Source organism: Panthera uncia, chromosome F1 (genome assembly GCF_023721935.1).
Source record: "Panthera uncia isolate 11264 chromosome F1, Puncia_PCG_1.0, whole genome shotgun sequence".
In the NCBI taxonomy this organism is placed as follows: domain Eukaryota; kingdom Metazoa; phylum Chordata; class Mammalia; order Carnivora; family Felidae; genus Panthera; species Panthera uncia.
Genome location: NC_064813.1, coordinates 43,762,871 through 43,784,092, shown reverse-complemented (window position 1 = coordinate 43,784,092; position 21,222 = coordinate 43,762,871). Strand labels below are relative to the sequence as shown.

At 36.0% G+C, this 21,222-nt stretch overlaps 1 protein-coding gene across 2 annotated transcripts in view; it reads right to left on the bottom strand.

Annotated features, from left to right (window-relative positions):
• The window catches only part of KCNT2 (potassium sodium-activated channel subfamily T member 2), a 359,762-nt gene that overhangs the window by 174,702 nt on the left and 163,838 nt on the right, over positions 1-21,222 (bottom strand). For both annotated transcript variants that reach the window (XM_049634538.1, XM_049634537.1), the window contains exons 9-12: positions 14,305-14,485; positions 12,955-13,119; positions 10,841-10,977; positions 6,902-6,965 (exon numbers count right to left, since the gene is read on the bottom strand). In XM_049634538.1, the coding sequence (XP_049490495.1) occupies positions 6,902-6,965; positions 10,841-10,977; positions 12,955-13,119; positions 14,305-14,485 (547 nt within the window). The remainder of the gene's footprint in view (positions 1-6,901; positions 6,966-10,840; positions 10,978-12,954; positions 13,120-14,304; positions 14,486-21,222) is intronic.

Genomic DNA, 21,222 nt, shown 5'->3' with positions numbered 1-21,222 from the left:
TTAAAAATATGTTAAAGAGATTATATATATATGTATATATATATATACATACATATATATATATATATATACATATATATATACAGCAGGAAAATATTGCCAGGTAAATCTAATATATTAAAAATAATTATTGGAAAGGTTCATCTTACAACCAAATATATAAAAAATTAATCTAAATTACTTCTTGAGAAATCATAAACATCTCAGTAATTAATTTCACATATATATCTTTGGAATTAAAATTAAGAGAAGAAAAATAAACTTGCCTAATCTTATTTACTTAACAAATAAATATTTAACAAATATTTCTTCAAGGAAGGTTCAATGTAACTGACCTTATGTTTTTGGTCAGCTTTTAAAACAAAGTAAAACTTTTTACTTTGCTCCATAACTGTCTGTAAAATATAAATCTACCTGTTTCTTCTCACTAATAGTTTCAACACTAGTTCTCAACCCATGTTGCAGAATTATGAAGCCTACGAGTGACTGATTGCTATCCACTGCAGGATAGAGAAGGAATGTCCCGAGAATCTCCTAGACTTTTCCCATGTGATTCTACTGTCTAATAAGAGTGGACTTGATTAAAATTAAGGAGACCAGACAGCTCTTAGTCAAGTGGAACACAATTCCATCAGGTAAGAACACATCATGATTCCATGCCTTCTGGCCCTCCCAAGACACCCACTTATTTTCACTCCCAAAAACAACTATAAATGACAGTACTACTGACTTGACTGCTTAACAGTAGAATTCTAGAGTTCATTTTCCTCTAAATGAAAATACAAGAAAAATTTAATGAATGTGAAATGATTAAATTGTAGCAGGACTAAATCATCATAAAGGAGGAGTTATTCTCTTCTTCTACCCACCTCCCAAAAGGAACGATGTACTTGGGGAGAGGCAACCAAAATAGTTTGTCTGGACCAAACCCTCATACATACAAAAAGATACAAACAAAGAAAAAAAAAAGATGACCTAGATTTTTTACCAAAATGTATATATTTATTAACCTCTAGGAAATCAAAAAGCAGAATTTCAACTCTCCTGATAGGATTTAAGCCAAACATTGGGGGTGGAGGGGCAGGTGGAACAGAAGTTGTTGAACCAACTTCTCTGTAGGAAACAGTGTAGAATTGTTTCGAAGCGACTACACTAGGCCCTTCCCAAGACATATTAGGGAATATGGTGTCCTCTACTTCAACACTTAAAGCTACTTAGCTAGTGCAACATTTTTCTGGGTTTCTGTATTTTTTTCTAAATAAATCTTTAATTGGGTCATTGTGTCCATATATGTAAAAATGATTTTAAAAAAGAGATGAGGGGAGCCTGGGCGACTCAGTTGGTTAAGCGTCTGACTCTTGGTTTTGGCTCAGGACATGGTTTCTTGGTTCGTGACATTGAGATGCACATCAGGCTCTATGCTGACAGTGTGGGGTCTGCTTGGGATTCTCTCTCCCCTCTCTCTCTCTAACCCTCCCCCATTCACATTCTCTCTCTCTCTCTCCCTCTCTCTCTCTCTCCCCTCTTCTCTCTCTGTCCCTACCCCACTCACACACTCTCTCTCAAAATAAATAAACTTAAAAACAAACAAACAAAAAGAGATGAAAGGAAGCCCACTGGTGTGTCCAAATTTGAGCAAACCAGGAACAGCCTACTGTCTGTTTTGTAATTAAGTCCTGAAAGGCTGTTTCTCTAAGAGCTGAAGATAAATCCGTGAGACCCCATACAGAAAATACAGCACCGTTGTGAGACTCTCCAGTCTTTGCCAAAGGAGCAGAAATACTGTATACTTAGTGCCACTCATGGATATTGGTTTTTTCTTCTTTGCTGTCTGTCAAGACATAAAACTCCATTCAATTACCAGGACCTGGTCCCTTCTCCTTGTCCCTCTGTTCAAGGTGCCCGAAACTCTGACACTGACTTCCCTTCTGTATTTTCTCCCAATACATTACATATTTTATTATTTTCTCTTCTTGCGTGCTTGGTTTCTGAAGATAAGTCAGATGAAATTCCTATCTTTGCTCCTCTATAATTAGGGTGTTTCCCCCACCCCCACGCCCAACTTCTTTCAGTACTTTATCTTTGATTTTCTATCATTTGAAAATGATATTTCTAGGTGTATTTATTTGACATTTTTTTCTTCTAGGTGCTCTCTGAGCTTCCTGGATCTGTGGCTTGGTGTCTGATATTAATTTGGGGAAATCCTCAGTTACTATGCTTTCAAGTATTTCTTCTATCCCCTTCTTTCATCTCTTTCTAGTATTCCCATTAGATCTATGTTACACCTTTTGTCATTGTCCCAGAGTCCTTGGATATTCTGTTCTGTTTGTTTTTGTCCAGTCTTTGTTCTCTTTGCTTTTTACTTTTGCAGGTTTCTGTTGATTTATCCTCAAGTTCCAAGATTATTTCCTTAGCCATGTCCAGTCCACTAATAAGCCCATCAAAAGTATTCTTCATTTCTGTTAGTGTTTTTATCTCTAGCATTTCTTTTTGGTTATTTCTTAAGATTTCTAGCTCAGCTGACACTATGTATCTGTCATTGCATGCTGTCTATTTTATCCATGAGAGTCCCTGGCATATCAATCAGTGATTTTAAATTTTTTTTTCAACGTTTTTTATTTTATTTTTGGAACAGAGAGAGACAGAGCATGAACTGGGGAGGGGCAGAGAGAGAGGGAGACACAGAATCGGAAACAGGCTCCAGGCTCCGAGCCATCAGCCCAGAGCCTGACGCGGGGCTCGAACTCACGGACCGCGAGATCGTGACCTGGCTGAAGTCGGACGCTTAACCGACTGCGCCACCCAGGCGCCCCTCAATCAGTAATTTTAAACTACTGGTCCAAGTTCAACATCCATGCCATGTCTGTTCTGATACTTGCTCTGTCTCTTCAAATTGTTTTGTTTTGTTTTGTTTTTGCCTTCTGGTATGCCTTATAATTTTTTCTTGATAGCCAGTCATTACACACCAAGTTAAAGGAGCTGCTATAAATAGATCTTTAGAAATGAGGGAGTGAGCCACGGGGTAAGGCGAAGCGTTCTAAGTCCTGAGTTAGCATCAGTCTTTATGAGCCGATATCTCTAGACTGTGACCTTCGCAAATGTTTTTTTCAGTGTCCTGGCCCCCCTTATGTGAAAGAGGATGGCCACAGTAGTCTGGAATTGTGTGTTATCCTTCCCCCAGATCACCTGGGCTCCGATAACTATGTTTCCAGCAGGTTAAGGTCTGGTTAACTAGTTTCCCTGAGGGCAGGGACTGTTAAGCAGAACAGAATGCTCTGGTGTATTTCAAAATGTTTCCTCTTCCCTGACCCTTGCTCCCAAGGGGATTTTTCTCTCATATTTACTGTGAGAACCTGGTCAAGCTCCTGGAGGTGAATCTCACAAAATTAAGAGACCCCCCCCCCTCCTCATGACTACATTCCCCAGGGGGTTTTAACTCTCAGGGTTATCTGCACTGAACCTCCAGAAATTCATCAAATGCAGTTGAGGTTTTCCTGCCCGCACACTGGTTCCCAGGTTGATTTCCACTTATGAGTCTCTGCTCTGGGAAATTACTATTCTCTGTATTTGACTGTGAGTATCTCCAAAAGTAGAGATAGTATTTTGCCCTGTTTCCTCCCCTCTCTTGCTTTTCTCCTGAACCTTTTATACAATTTTTCATGAGTTACCCTATTTTTAATTTCCAGGAGCTCTTTTTGGTTCATGAAATGTTTCCTGTCTTGTCTTCAATTGTTTTATTCTACAGCCTACTATTCTTGCTTTATGTATGTACACTCTTTGCAACTTCTCATATTACTATTGGGATAGCTGTTATACATTTTAAAATCTACTTCTTCTCCTAGAATTGTATAGTTTCGTTTGTTTCCTCTGAGTTCTTTTTTTTTAATGTTTTTTTATGTTTGTTCACTGTTCTTTCTTTCCCTTGTCAGGAATTTTGTTAAACATCTATTGATCTCTGTACTCTGAACATATGCAGAAGTGAAACACTCAAAAGCTGTTTGAGACTTGATTGAATGTAGGAATCTTATTTCACACAGCATTCTATCTTGTGATGGATTATTTCCCTACAGAAAACTACTCCAATCTTGTTCCAATGGAGGTATGGACATGGCTATTAGGGTTCTGAGTCACTTGGGAGAAGCACCTCACATTCAATGAAACGACTTACTCTTTAATACTTTTGACTTAACCCTGACTCTTAGTTGCACCTTCTGGCTCTGAGTGAAGGGTATCCCTGGGTCAAACTCTGCCAATATTAAACCTGTTCCCCGGGGTGGGGAAAGGGATCAGCAATGGGTTTCTGAAGGGATTCAGGGAAACTAACTGCTTTTCTTACAGACTTTTAATCACTATTCATATGTTTAGTCCTACATATAACCTTACTTACAGAAGCATCTGGTGCCTCTATATCCTGAGATTTTTGAAGTTCCATTGCAAAAAGCAACCTGCTTCTGACTTGTTTCCTCTCTCAACTTAAATTTTAACTTCCTTCTAAGTCAGTTACCACTCATCCATCTGCTTTCTAGCTTCCAAACCTGTGTTAGTGCTGTCTCATCTACCATCTCCTTGGTCCATATGAGTGTAATTTTTTATTCATTTCCTGTTAATTTGGCAGAGTGTCAGAAAAAAATGAAACATATTTGTTTAACTGAAAAATCCCAAACTCACACTGTAAAGGGTACTCCAAAAGATATTATATATTTATTTCTTAATGTTTATATTCCTCTTTAATACTCAAACCATTATTGATACTGGAGGGCAGCAAGTACTTTAAAACCAAGTTACCACTTAAGGGGCACTGGATTCACAATTACAAAAGTTAACTAATTATGGAAACATACAGGAGATTGTAATCAGTTCAAATTCATTTATTTTATAAATACATTTGGAGCATCTAATTAAGAAACTAATTAAGAAACTTCTGCAATGATACTTAAGTGAACTGAGAAGGGTGTGGTTTGAATTAAGATAATAACCAGGGAAAAGAAGGGGAGCAGATGAATTTTTAGAAATATATATTAGAAGGGCTCCTGCATGGCTCAGCCAATTAATCATCCAACTTCGGCTCAGGTCATGATCTCACAGTTCACGAATTTGAGCCCCACATCAGGCTCTGTGCTGACAGTTCAGAGCCTGGATCCTGCTTTGGATTCTGTGTCTCCTTCTCTCTCTGCCCCTCCCCCATTCACACTCTGTCTCTCTCTGTCTCTCTCAAAAATAAATAAAAACATTTAAAAAAAGAATATATATATATAAAGAATATGTATTATAGGGGTGCCTGGGTGGCTCAGTCAGTTAAGTGCCCAACCTCAGCTCAGGTCATGATCTCACGGTTCGTGGGTTCAAGCCCTGCATTGGGCTGTGCACTGCCAGTGCAGCCTGCTTAGGATTCTCTCTCCCTCTCTCTCTCCCCTCCCCCTTTCATGCTTTCTCTCTCTCAACATTAATAAGTAAACACTAAAGAAAAAAATAAATATATTTTCATAAAGAGAAATATTTTACAAATTTTCTAAACTATATTTGTTCTATGCTCTCGTATTAGTTTAGTAGGCTGCAGTGATAAAGTAGCACAAGCTGGGTGGCTTAAATAACTGAAGTTTATTGTCTCTTAGTCCTAGAGACTAGAAATCCAAAATTAAGGTGTTGGCAGGGTTGATTCTTTCTAAGGGCTAGGAGGGAAGGATCTGTTTCAGGCCACTCTCCTTGGCGTACAGATGGCTGTCTTCATGTTCACGTGGCATTCTCCCTCATAACTACCTGTCTTCAAATTTCCTCTTTTTACAAGGATACCAGTCATATTGGATGAAGGCCCGCCTTAGAGAGCTCATTAAAATTTGATTTTCTCTATTGAGCCTTTATCCCCAAATAAGTTCACATTATGAGGTACTGGGGGGTCGGACTTCAATATATGAGTTTTGGGAGTCACAGTCCAAGCGATAACAACCCTCTTCAAATAAAGGATGAGAAAATTGGTTTAAAAATCAATAAACACTTTAGGTAAATTAGAGTGAGGCAAACAGGAGAGCACAGAGCTTGCCACATTCAGGGCTCATAGTCTAAATTAATATAACAAGAGGGTCTTATTAACTATTCCAGAAAAAAGCAAATCATGTCCCAGAAAGACCCATGCAATATTACTTTTTCCTCAGTCACTACAGGAAACACTAAGGTTCTGTCTCTGCACCACAGATATGGCTAGAGATAAACTCACTGGCTTAGAAACACGAGAGTTAACAGTACCTACTCAACATAAAATAATAAAGTACTTTCTAAAAACAATAAAATTAGAATGCATGTTTAAAAATAGAAGTTATAATTTGGTAAATTATACAATTTAATTATGAGTTTATATAACTTAAGTCTGATAAAAATGCATCACAGAGATCATCTAAGCCAAAGGATGCCAAGTTGGAATGTGCTTCCCAACCACGTGGGGATCTTTATAAAATACACAGATTCTGGATCCCTACCTCATATATCTAGAATAGAATTTTCATGAATGCATACTTTTTTAGAAGCCCTCCAACTGATTCTAGTGCAGACTGCCTGATCCATCTGCTTTGTTTTAGTTGAGGAAAATGAGACCATTTTAACAAAATTACATAGCAAAGGACATACATAATTAAAAAAATGGTCCAGTTCTATTTGTATATGACTCATTTCATTTTGATCAATGGAAAACCCAAGAATTAGTAGAAACTACTTCAAAAACAGTTTGACTGATATAGGCCATAATGCAACTATTCATAGATCGTAGCAAAGACTGTTCAGAGATATTTGCTTCCCTTTAGTAATATTTTAAAGTCATCTATATTTAACATTGGCAGATTTTTTTTTAAATCCAAAAAAAAATCTTCTAAGGTAAGAAGCACAATTTATGAAAGAAAATTTAGAAACTTACAGATGATGTCCTATCCACTTCACAACGGCTGCTCAGAATAAAACAGGCCTCAGCATCATCCATCCTAAATACAGACAGAAAAACAAAATAATCATACACTGAAATATCTGTGTATTGTCTGAAAAATAGAATTCCAATGCTTAATCCAATGTACACAAAGTATAAATAAACTATGAGTATCCTTAGGCTTAAATGAAAGTTAGATTTCTAGCAGATCATGACTGGACTTGACTGTGAACAAAACAATTGTTGTTGAATTGGCTATATAACTCAATAGATCATGATGACAAAAGTAAAAAAAAAAGTACTCAAATTTTGTGATTATATATTTTTTCATGTATGTGCTTTGTTTAAATTCAGGGAGTTGTATTGGTCTTTATTTTATGATTAGTTACATTTTAACTGCAAAGTTACTCAATTAACTAGGAGAGAAGGAACAGAGCTAATTAGTATTCTTAAGTCAAACTCTACTATACATTTACATTTCTTGGAGATGATTCATCATCTTGTTCCAAACCACTGTCCCTTATGCTAAAGTTCTACATTTCTTAAATTTGGTGGTAAACGGTATGTTTCATTGCTTGATGAATAATGTTCTAAAAACCTAAAAATGTTGGAGTGCCTGGCTGGCTCAGTTCCTAGAGCATGCGATTCTTGATCTCAGGGGTTGTAAATTCAAGACCCCCATTGTGTGTAGAGATTACTTAAAAATTTTTTTAAAAATCCTTAAAAAAAATAAAAACATCAAAATGTTAATTTCAAAATAAGAAATGTTTTGTCTTTTTGGTTCATTATGATAAAATAAACCTTCCCCCCTCCCCAAAATTATATTTTCTATGCAGCGAAAAGAGAAAAGTCCATGAAATTAGACCAAACCAAACAGTTTTGGGAAAATATTAAGCCATGGTTATAAGATAATGAGTATTGCAAAACATTTTCAAAACATCATCTTCAACAAAGCAATTCAAAATTCATGCAACTGACCTTTGGAACTGGTTTGGAGAATCCTACTCCTTGTTTCTTGCATGGGAAATTGTGTTGAAGAATGTATTAGTTAACATTAAATCCCAAATCTTTATATGACATTAGGATAAGAAATGAACATAAAATGAATACTTCTTTCTTAACCCAGATTTTTTAGTATCACCAGCCTGCTACCTCTCTCATCCTCATTATCATCCTTTTTATATTCCAATGAATGAATGATTCTTGTAAATGTGGTTGATTTTGCTGAGAAATCATTTTAATACTATTAATAATAAATGAATTATGCTAATTCTAAATTGTGAAATTAATAAATATATAAGTAAATAATTTTCCCTCTACCCTTCTAGGTTCTTGGCTGAGACCCCTCTGTAATAAAAAGACAGATTAACAGAAGAAAAACAAACAAGTTTAATAACACAGATGCTTCCTGTATAAGGTATAAGTGGGAGACACAAAGGAAAACTATTAACTCCTCTCCCATGAGGCCACCACCTTAAACTCCTTCTTCAGCTAAAGACAAAAGATGTTTGGCTAAAGGTAGGGGGAACCAGATATGGGACCTATCAAGAGAGCACAGTAAACAAGCGTAAGATTGTTACGCAGATTTAGGTCTTCGCCTTCTCATTCACAAAAATTTCCAGAGATTGAGTTATCCTCCTCTTCCAGGCACTGAGGGGGAGCCAGCCTTATGGATTGAGATGTTCCTTACAAATGTAAATATCCCTTACAAAAAGGGTTAACTTCTACTTGGCTTTCAGTTTTTCCTAAATCTAGTGTTTCCTTAAAAATAACCAGCTTGTGATAATCCTGCCTTGGAGGCACATTTGGGGGCAGCAAATTCTGCTACTTTCTATAGTATCAAGCTAAAATACTAACAGATAATTCTAAGAGCTTAATTTATTACATAATGAAAAGGCTTCATTTATCACATAAATTCATAGTGAACATAATATGGGAATTATTCTTATGTGAAGAACTTAATGTACACAATAAAATAAACATATTGATTACTGATGCAGACGAATATAAAGATCCAAGTTATGTTAGTGCCTAAGCAACTATTTTTTTAGAGTTCCCAAATAATGCATTTAGATAGCAAATAGCAAACACCTAAAGTCATCTTTTACTTGAGGTACTGGGAGAATCTGACTTAACAACTGTATGTACAGTGACAACTATGGAGTATTTAATCCACCAAAAAAACTAATATATTTTCAAAGAAACTAAATTTCCTAATTATGCACCATTCATTATATCCTGATAGTTTCTACTAACTTTTTTGTTTCAGAAGGTATTAAATCATTGAAGATCTCACTTTAAGTGACCTGTTGCATCTAAATCAAAAGTAATGTCCAAGTTCCAGTTACTAAATATCTAGTCATCAACTTGCAGGAGTATGTAGCAAAAAAGAGTTTGAGAATTTTCTTCTGTTCTTTTCCATCACCATCCTGCACACACACACACACATACACACCACACACACACACACACACACACAGAACATGCACAAACACACCCATACCCATTAACACACATACCAAGACAGCCAGAAAAAAATAAAACAACAACAACAAAGAAAAAAAAACGTATGCTCTAAAATTCAGTGAGGAGACATATTTAAAAGACTTTGTAAGACAACTCAAGGATAAATATGTAGGTGTAGGATCCAAGGGCAGGCCACCCCAAGATGGGCCACTTTGGCATGAAGACTATTTTAAGCTAAAAAGCAATCAAAACCCAGCAGATTCAGAAAAAGGTCTTTATCTCCCTCCTCACTGCCTAAGAAGAATTTAGATTAGATGAGAAAATCTGCTCCAGGAAGAGAGCTATCACCATAGATAACTACCTTAGGATATAAACTAGGTAGGATAGGGAGGGAGGAACCTAGCAAGGCCTGTTTGATCAAAATTTTCCATGTCCCATTCTCTCTGAGTGGCCCAGCAAACATATGCTTACCAAATAATTACTCTTTTTCATCTTCCTGTAAATTATTTTCCTTCCCTTGGAAGACCTCTACCCCTTCTCTTCTACCCCTTCTCCTTAGTTCAGAATGACATATATACCTCCTTTTGCCTAACTGTCTTTGAAAGTTCCACATCCGTATGGATTCCCTGTACATGCACTATTAAATTTGATTTTCTCTTGTTAATCTGTCTCTTGTCAATTTGATTCTTAGTCCAGCTAGAAGGACCTAGAAAGGGACAAGTGATTTTTTCCTCCCCAACAAAGACATGTTTAAAACTTTAAAAGCAACAAAAAACATGGAGCAAAACCACCTCTGCTAAAGATTTCTTCTGGCTTCTGAAGCTATGGGTATTGTTTGCAGATGCCCTGACTCCCTGGTGTCCATGGTCTGCCCAACCATGCTTTCACTCTGCTTATATGGAACGACCCCATGATTTGTGACAAATGCCTACGCCTATGTCACCTTTAAGCGAGGCTGGCTAGCACATGTGCAACAGGAAAAGAGCAACTAAGACTCAGTTACTCTTCTGATTCCTCCAGCCCCCAGGGACAACTCTAACACCAGGCAACAGAAGTGTCATCTGCCCACTATATAATATAAACTCTAAAAATTTAAACCGTGACTCAAACTGCTTTGGCATTTCACATAATGTTTGGCACAAGATTTTTATTTGTGGAATAAAAACAGTATTCAAGGATTCAGAGACTACTCTAACAGTGGGTCTGGGTAACTCAGCTAATTACACCATGCCACACTCCTTATTGTGTTGTGTGGACACGGTCCACTGAATATCCTCTCACTGAGAAAGAGGAGCAAAACACTGGTTTTATATTTTTAATCTTTCAATTTGACCAGCAGTAGGATAAAGGCAAGACCCTGTATTCAAAAGTACTTAAATACACCTTTCAAGAAGAAAACCGCTAAAATTTGGAGGAGAGAAAAGATATTAAAGTATTGCAAGATGGAAAATAGATAGGGATACCTACTTTGCTCTCAACAGATCCTGATCTTTAAGGGCTGAGCCTTGAAGGTAGATAACTCTTTGTGACCACATTGGAATCTGCAGTACCCTCCGAACTTGCACATCCATTTCAGTAGGACACAAAATCACCACATAATAATCCTGTTCAAAATAAAATGGGCAATAGGATGAAATCAATAATGCTGTGTTTTATATTACATAAGTAAACAGAATGTCTAAGAACATTTAGAAATACAATGAAAGAGAAATAAACTTTCACTAGTAATTAAAAATCTGCATTTAAAACCTGGGCATATATTAATTAACATGACACTGTAATAAACATAACTGAGACATATAAAAATCACATAAAACAAAATACAATAATCCTGATCTTTTTCAGTCTCATTAGTACCATGAAGAGAAAGTAACCGGTGCTTACTATGTATACATTTCCAGCCTATGAAGTTTTCAGTAATAACTTCAGGCTAACTCTAAAATATACAATACACACAGGGAAGAGGTGCTTAAAAATCAATTCATACTTCAAATTGTTACTTACTTTTTGAAAAACTATGATGGTGATTTATATCATTTGGTCATATTATTTATTGATAATAATGAAAAATCTCTGATGAATATCTGAACGGATAAGGATTCATAAGAATATTGATAATACAAAGTAAATTTAACCGTTTAAGATCATGTATTTCAAAATAATGGTCCTTTGGAGAAAACACAAAGGTATTCTGAGTGATAAAATAGTTTAATACACAGTTTATAGTTATTACAATTCTGTGGTAAACATTCGCCATTTTATCACTCTAAAATATATCCGGTAGAAATCTGGACAGTTTTGAGAACTCTCCATATTGATATTTATCAGAATAAATTACTATATATCAAAATTTGGGGCTTCAAATTTTCCCCAAAATAGATTTTCTTTATGGGTTATAAAGAGAAAACCTGTAATTATTTAATATGCATAATAATAAAAACAAATAAATATGGTATTTCTTCAAAAATGCAAATTATATGAAAACAAAAGAATGTATCATGTAATTTAAGTATCACTTATAAATTGTATTTTTAAAAATATTTTTTTAAGTATTTTAAAAGTTCTCCAGTGTGGGGCACTTGAGTGGCTCAATTGGTTAAGGGCTGAACTTCAGCTCAAGTCATGATCTCATGGTTCATGGATTCGAGCCCCTCGTCGGGCTCTGTGCTGACAGCTTAAAGCCTGGAACCTCCTTCAGATTCTGTGTCTTCCTCTTTTTCTACCCCACCCCCACTCACACTCTGTCTCTCTCTCACACACAAATAAATAAATAATAAAAAAAATTTTAAGTTCTCCAAAAGTCAATTTAAGGGAGATCTAATTAGAACTATACTCAGTACTGTCTTGATCTTAAGATTGTCCAACCTCTTGACAACTTTACTGAGGAAATACAAGACATTCAAGTAGCTCTTTCCTGTTTGACCTAAATTAAGTGCATTAAGCAGGAAAGGAGATTACCTAAATCTACATTGGCCCACTACCATGGCAAGTGGAAAAGTATCTGAAGATTTTATCTGCATAGACAGATGAAGAGATTTTTTTTTCTGAATTAGTGTTCTCAATTCAGCCAGTTATTGTCCAATTTTTGGTGATTCATTGCTACTATACGACCTAGTTACATTCTAGGAAACAAAGGAAAAAATGGAAATTTCAGACTTCTACATTTCTATCAGCAACACTTGATAAAATTTTTGATATTTTCAAGTAGATGATACTGTGAAATTACTTTTTCATTGTTTTATATTTTATTTTAAATTTCACTGTTTCATAAAAATATCATTTATATATTACCCAAAAGAGAAAAAAAAACAATCCTTTTAATTCAAAGAAAACCTTTCTCTGTAGCATTAACATAATTCCATCTGTCTTTTAGTGTAGATACAGAAGGAAACTTAAAATACTGTGTATTCTTTAAGCATTTTTTCTATGTTCCCGGTTATATTTGTAGTTCTTCATTTACTCTTTCTAAATTGGAGCATATAAATAAAATCCTCCAGAACACAGGCTGCACCTTCAGTTAATTGACTTTGACAATATGTTAGGTATGATCCAGTAAAATGCATAACATAATTTTAATGTACCTGAAGTCTTGGGTGAGCATAGAATTCATTTAAAAAGTCCATAAGTAAATCAATCTTCAGTGAACTGACACACAGAACAACATGCTTCTCAGTTTGAGCTCTATGTCGACTATAGTTTCCACCTGACTTTTGTCTCTCCATCCACAAATAGGCCAGCTGTTCAAACTGTAATGCATTTTCCACATATGAATGAAAAACACCAGGCATGAAAATAAAAACCAATGCAATACATCCATTGTTTATTAGATATACTCAATTTCTTATATGGAACTCATTGAGATTCAAATTATCCACATTCCCTTCAATAACAGACTTTTCATTTGATTGCTGCAGAGGTCGCTAATGCTTCTTGGGGGTTTCAGGTCTCTATAGAAACATATTAATATGAATTTCCTACTATATCATAACAGCACTAAAAGGTCTGTGCCTCTGCTTTACGCCCAGGAAAGCAGGCAGCCATGATGTGCCATGCGCTGCATCAAAGAGAAAAACCTCAATGGCATTTCTTCTACATTTTTCTACCAAGTTCAGCACACATCTCATGCAATGAGAGATACCCAACACACACGGCCACATTCTAGTTGCATAGCAGCAGTTGGTATGTAAGGGAAGTAGATGGAATAGAGGAGGGATGTCAGGAAGGAATACACGCATGGTTGAACAGGAGTAGGAAGATCTTTTTCATACCTACATAAAGTATACTTAGATAAACTGTGGCCAAGGGTTTGTAATGGAAGATACAAATTTGATTTGTATTTGCCATATCTTATTTCTAAGCTGCTCACCCACAGGCACCCAAAAGCTCACTGTAAGAATGAGGTGGAGATTGCATCTACTCATCTTTAGTCTCCTTTTATACCTCTGTCCCTTTGCGACCACCTTATCCACTCCCAAAACGTTGCATAATATTTATGTATCATCTTCAGATTTTGTTTTAGTTGACCAATAAATGCGATCCATTTTTACTTACTACAATGTTCAGCTTTTATATTATTTCAAGAATCAAAAGAAATCAAACCTTCATAAGTTTATTTCCTTGGTCTATCATTCTATAATTACAACTAAATCCTATGATCTTATAATTAACAAGTTAAATACCCCTATATAAAAGAAACATCTTCAAGAAGTGGAATGAGATGTGAGCTTTATCACTCGTGAATAGGGGTAAAAAATCAGTTTCTAATATAATGTGAGAAGGAATTTCCTGAGGCCATTTTAATTAATTGACTGGATACAATAATAACATATGTTAATAGATTAATAAACCGCCCACATTTCATTCTAAGCATGGAAGATTTCATTTTATAAGGCTTTATACATTTCTATAAAACTTAACCTGGCTGTGTTTACCTGTATGGGTAGAACCACAAGAGCAACACAGATCATGGCAACAACAAAAAGCTTAGAGGACCAGGTTTCAGGCGTGACATCCCCAAAGCCCACAGTAGAAAATGTCACAATGCAGAAATAAAGGGAGTCAAAGAGATTCAGCTTCTTTCCTATCCGTTCGAGATGTTGGATTCCACAAATGCTAAGGAAACAAATGTGCATTAAAATTAAAACTTTTAAATTGGGCACATTATTTCTTATTATTCCTTTGAAAGCCAAAGCACATTACATAAAGCGCATTCAGTGAGTTGGAATCTTATATTGTACAATATACTTTTTCTCATGAAAACATAATTTTTAAGTTTTTACCTAATTAACCAAATATAATATTATTTTTATTAATAATCAAAAGTTGTAGCCAAAATATCACAGAGTATACCTGAGTAGAATGTAAAAGGAATAGACTGAATTTCATGGCTGACTTACACAGACATTTTGAATGCATGCCAGGGAACATAGAGACAGAAATTGCTAAATTTATTCCCTGTAAAAGAGTGATAGTCTTTTTTTTTTTTTTACAGGAAGCTATCTTATTGTATAATATGTGTGTATTGTGTGTGTGTGTGTGTGTGTGTGTGTGTGTGTGTGTGTGTTTCATGTATACATGAAAGGTTTGAGGATTTAACAGGTGCCAACTCACTCTCAAGAGATCACCATCTGTACAAAGCTAAGTCAGAGAGTAGCATGGAAATTGTTACAAGATGTCCCCAAAGTAAAATGGTTAAAATAGCACTAAAAATAGCCCGACTACAGGCTAAAAAAATAATAATACTAAAAATAAAAATAAATAAATAAAAGGCATGGTGACACTATGAAATAAACTTATATATATTGTACATTTTTGGAGATATAAATCATATCTCTCATAAATCATATCTGTAACATAAATCAGTGTATGATGGCATATGATTCAGCAAGGGGGAAAAAACAAGTATTGATGCATGTTACAATATGGATAAATCGCAAAAACATGCTGAGTGAAAGAAGACAGATGTACAAGACTACAGACTTTATGATACTGTTAATACAAAATGCCCAGAAAAGAGAAACAGAGCAGACCAGTGGCTGCCTGGGGCTGATGGTGGGAATAGAGTAATAGAAAATGTTCTACAACGGGAATGTGGTGATGATTGCAGAATTCTGTAAATGCATTTAAAATGCTTGGTATTTACACTTAAAATGAGTGCACTATAAGGCATGTAAATTATTCCTCTACAAATCTGTCCAAAACAATCTGTGTTTACTTTTGGACACTCATTCCAACCCCTATGCACAACGAGCAGACATAGCGTGATTTTGGCGACCATGAATAAATAAAACTCAATGTTTAAATTCAAGAAATTCCTTTTCTATCCTTTTAAGATAATTTTCTTATTTATTTAAGTTACATACAAAACATGTTTAATTATCTTAAATATTTTTTTGCTGTTTTATTTTTCTAAGGCAGAGAATACGCAGGTGGATAGTTAGGTAGTTGGGTAAACACACAAGTAGTTAAATCAAGGGACAGAAGAGAAATCCTAGAGTACTTGCTATCATTTTACTGCTGAGACAGAAACTGTTCTTTCTTCTTTTCCTTTTTTTAAAAAATATTTTCATTTATTTTTGAGAGAGGAGTGAGACTGAGCGGGGGAGGGGCAGAAAGAGAGGGAAACAGGATCCTAAGCGGGCTCTGCACTGACAGCAGAGAGCCCAATGCAGGATTTGAACTCACGAACCATAAGATCATGACCTGAGCCAAAGTCAGACGCTTAACCTACTAAGCCAACCAAGTGCCCCTTCTTTTTTTTTTTTTTTTCTTTTTTTAACTCCAGGTTTTCAGAATGTAAAAATTGCCCTTGTTCTATGCTTAGGAATTTTCTGTGAGCTGCCTGCCAGGTCACATGAGTTCATTTGTATCAGGTTATTTGCTCAGCTGCCCCTATGCAGTCTAATAGTCAAGCTAATTATAATACTATTCAGATAAAATCTTAACATAACCAAAGAGAACAACTGTTTGATAACAAACATTTTTGTGGATTAGGTTTTTTATTTTATTTACAATAATATATATTTGAAAATGTAAACAATTTATACTTACCTTTTATACTACAGTAGAAAATAAAAGTGAAGATAAATTATACATCTTTAAAAATTCAAATGTGAAGGCTTACTATATTTTGCATAACTACACATTAAATGTCAATTCCTGCTTATAGATAAAAATGTCCATTTTGTAATTCAAACATTATCTTCCCCTAAACTACTAGAAAAGTCCCCTACTCTTACTTCCTGCTCTTCAGTTTGCTCTCATATTTAATATGACCTATTCATAAGGGCCATATTCACATTCTTAAACAAAGCTTACATACACAAACTCCAATCTCAGGTTCAAAACAGCCATTGGATTCTTACTGTTTAACAACACTCTTTAATTCATGGTGTGATAGATTATTATGATAGATGCCAGTAAATCAAGTCTTCCTACGTTCATACCCCTTTGCAGTGCGGTATTGCTGTACTTCCCATCAAAAGCGAAAACTAGTTCCCCACGTCCTTACATTTTAATGGCCTAATAACTTGTTTTGACCAACAGAATACTATAGAAGTGATGCTGTGTGGGTCACAGAGTATGGATCTTAGAAGATCCTGAAGCTCTTGTTCTCACCATCTTAGAAGACTGAGACTGCAATTCTATGAAGCGGACTGGTACAATCTACTGAAGGCTTAGAGGTCATGTGGAAAAAACCAAAATGTCCCAGCTGACAGCCAGCACCAACTGCTAGACATGAGAGTAGGGCCACCTCGGATGCTCCAACTCCTGTCAGGCCATCACATGACTGAAGCCAAGAGTACTGAAGGTGAGATCAGGAGAAACACTGCCTAGTTACCAACCACAGAATTGTGAGAGACAACAAACTGTGCTGTTTTAAGGTGCTCCTCTTTAGGTGACTTGTTATTTGGTAATAGATATGTGATACATACAGAATTAACTAGACGACAGCATCTGGATCTAATCTGTGTTTTCTCAAACTTATCTCCCTTTCACTTACTATTTACATGGTATACCTATCATAGTATATAATCCTTACCCTCTATTTTACTTTTGCCTAATCCATTCCCTTCAACTGAGAGCCCTCTTCCTGCAACACCTACTACGATTCCTATTTTTTGAACCCTAGCTCAGAAATGAAGCTCCCTCATAGACTTTATTGAATCTCAATTTCAAGAAATTCCAGAAGTTCCTGCTGAATTCTGAGAGCGTATGAGTTCATGTCTTATACAAATACCAATTTTTAGAGTTGAATACTTATTATCCCAACTCAACTATTATTTACCCTACTGACACTATTTAAACTGTATATTTTTATTTCCTAGAGCACTGAGCACAAAGTGCTTGGTAGTCACTGATTAACTAACTGCTAAATGAACCAAAAAACACCTGGTTAAACCATACTCAGATAATATATGCAAACTCCAAAAAGTATTTCATTCACGCGTTTCAGTTTTTTATCACTGAATAACAAATTGCCCAAAACTCAGTGGCTTAAAACAGTAAAAATTTATCATTTCACATGATTCTGTGTTACATGGGAAGTTTCTCTGGTTTTCTTAGGCTCACTCACGTGGCTCATTGGACTAGAAGTCTGGCTAGAATGAAAGGTCCAAGATGGTCTCAATCCTGTGCCAAATGGCCAGTGTTCGTCGTTGTCTTTGTGCCTGGCCTGGTTTTTCTCCATGTGACCACTTATCCTCAAATAGACGAAACCATCTTCCTTACTGTCTCAGGGCAATAAGGGCAACTGAAAGTCCTCTTAAGAACCTAGCTTTATCTGCCCCATTCTGTTTGCCAAACCCAGTCACAAGATCAGCTCACAGTGGAGGGGTGTGGAAATAGATGCTGCCCCCTCATGAGAGGAGCTACAGAACTTTGTAACCATGAACTTTTGTTTTTCAGTTCACCAAACTGTACAAGTGATAAAACTTATCACAACCTACATAAATCATAATAAATTTTATTGAATGCATCATGTTACAGTCTAAGATATTTAATTGCTTTGACATAACTGTAGTTAATCAATACTTGCAATCATTTTTTATAATCCTTGTGTAAAATGCCATTTTACTTGACCTAGAAAAATTATATGAAACTTTCACATATTTATCAATTTCACATTTAAGATTCAAGACTTGATATTCCTTAATACTCACTAAAGCAACATGAAAATGAAGACTCCCACACCAGCTGTTACATGTCTGATATTATTACATAAAAACAAAGATCAACTTTTTTAAGAACTATTAAGGTAAATATACTGAATTACTTTTAGAGTTTCTCTTTGATTTTGAATAGGCCCACCAACTGGTTTCATTTAGAGTTTCATTTACTGGGTCACTGCTTATGTCCATGGATAACAATGTCATTACATTTAAAAAAATGGTGATATTAATATATTATCTTCTAAGTCAATTATTATTTTTGTAATAAATAAATGAATTACTTTCTTCTTCCCATAAGAAAATAAGACAGCATATTTAAATATCTAGCCCAAGAACACAGTAATCCTTTTCAGTTATAGATCTAATCTGTTCCCTCTCTATTCCTAACTCTCAATGCCCTTTTATCTTATTCAGGATAAAATCCAAAAGCCCCTGGCTCTTCTCAGATCTTATCTTCTAAAGACCATCCCTCACTCACTGCCCTCCAACCACACCAGCCTCACTGCTATTCCTGAAACATAAAGTAGCACCCAAATCTTCTTTAAACATCCTCCTTTTATTTCTAATATTTCTAACATCCAAACTGAATCCAAAAACTCCTCTCTAAATTTGCTCTTAACAAATTCTTCAAATCCAGTGTTGGCAAACCCAGCTCTCTTGTTGATAGTGTCAAAATCCTAGAGTCATCCTTGACTTCTCTCTTTCTTTTACAAACCACATCCAAACCCTTATCAAACCCTACTGTTTCAAGCTTCAAAATATAACCAGAACCCACTATCACTACTCACCATGCTACTGCAATATTTCATGCCATCATCTTCTCTGCCCTGCACTACAGTGAACACACCCATCCTTCTCCTAGAAACCTATCACCATCGTGTCAGAGTTATCCTATGAAAACATAGGTCAGATCATGCTATTCCCCTACTGAAAACCCTAAGAGGGCTCCCAATTTCATTTGACTAAAAGCTAATGTTCTTAGATTTGTTTATAACACACTAACCAATCTGACCCTTCCCTATGCCTTTCAGACTTATTTTCTACTCTTATCCCTGTGTTTCACTCTACCCAGCTACACTGGCATTCTTGCTCTCTGATCAACATAAGAGGCATGTTTCTTGTCATGGACCACTCTCTCTGTCTAGAACCCTATTGCGCCAGATTTTGTCATCACTAATTACTAATTCCTCACATCTTCCAAGTCTTTACTTCTATACTGACCATCATATATACTCTTAATCTTTCTTATCCTGCTCAAATAAAAAAAAAAAAAGAAAAAGTGGGGGGAGGAGCCAAGATGGCAGAACAACATGGAAGTTTTTTGTGTGTCTCACATCCATTAAATACAGGCAGACCAACATTAAACCATCCTGCACACCTAGAAAACTGATCTGAGGATTAACACAACAATCTGCACAGCCTGAACCACAGAATTCAGCAGGAATTCACCCCCAAAAGAAACAGCAGGAAGAAACGATAGCCAGGGACGTAACCAACACAGATATAAGCAACATGTCTGAACCAGAATTTAGAATCACAATAATAAGAATACTAGCAGGAGTCAAAAATAGATTAGAGTCCCTTTCTGTGGAGATAAAAGAAGTAAAAGCTAGTCAGGATGAAGTAAAAAATGCTATAACTGAGCTGCAATCTTGAATGGATACCACCACGGCAAGGATGGACAAGGGAGAACATAGAATCAGTGACATAGAGGACAAACTTATGGAGAATGATGAAGCAGAAAACAAGAGGGAGATTAAGTCAAAAGCGCATGATTTCAGAATTAGAGAAATCAGTGACTCATTAAAAAGGGACAACATCAGAATCATAGGGGTCCCAGAAGGGTAAGAGAGAAATAGGGATAGAAGGGTTATGTGAGCAAATCATAGCGGAAAACTTTCCTAACCTGGGACATCAAAATCCAGGAAGCACAGAGGAGTCCCATTAGATTCAACAAAAACCGACCAACAACAAGGCATATCAGACTCAAATTCACAAAATACTCAGGCAAGGAGAGAATCATGAAAGCAGCAAGGGAAAAAAAGTCCTTAACCTACAAGGGAAGACAGATCAGGTTTGCAGCAGACCTATCCACAGAAACTTGGCAGGCCAGAAAAGAGTGGTAGAATATATTCAATGTGCTGAATCAGAAAAATATGCAGCCAAGAAATCCTTATCCAGCAAGGCTGTCATTCAAAATAGAAGGAGAAATAAAAAGTTTCCCAGACAAACAAAAATTAAAGGAGTTTGTGACTACTAAACCAGCCCTGCAAGAAATTTTAAGGTGGACTCTCTGAGGGGAGAAAAGATGACAAATAAATAAATACATACATACATACATACATACATAAATAACAAAAGCGACAAAGATTAGAAAGGACCAGAGAACACCACCAGAAACTCCAACTCTTCAAGCAACATAATGGTAATAAATTCCTATCTTTCAGTACTCACTCTAAACGTCAATGGACTCAATGCTCCAATCAAAAGTCAGAAACGGTAACAGAATGGATAAGAAAACAAGATCCATCTATATGCTGTTTACAAGAGACCCACTTTAGACCTAAAGACACCTTCAGGTTGAAAATAAGGGGATGGAGGGGCGCCTGGGTGGCGCAGTCGGTTGAGCGTCCGACTTCAGCCAGGTCACGATCTCGCGGTCCGTGAGTTCGAGCCCCG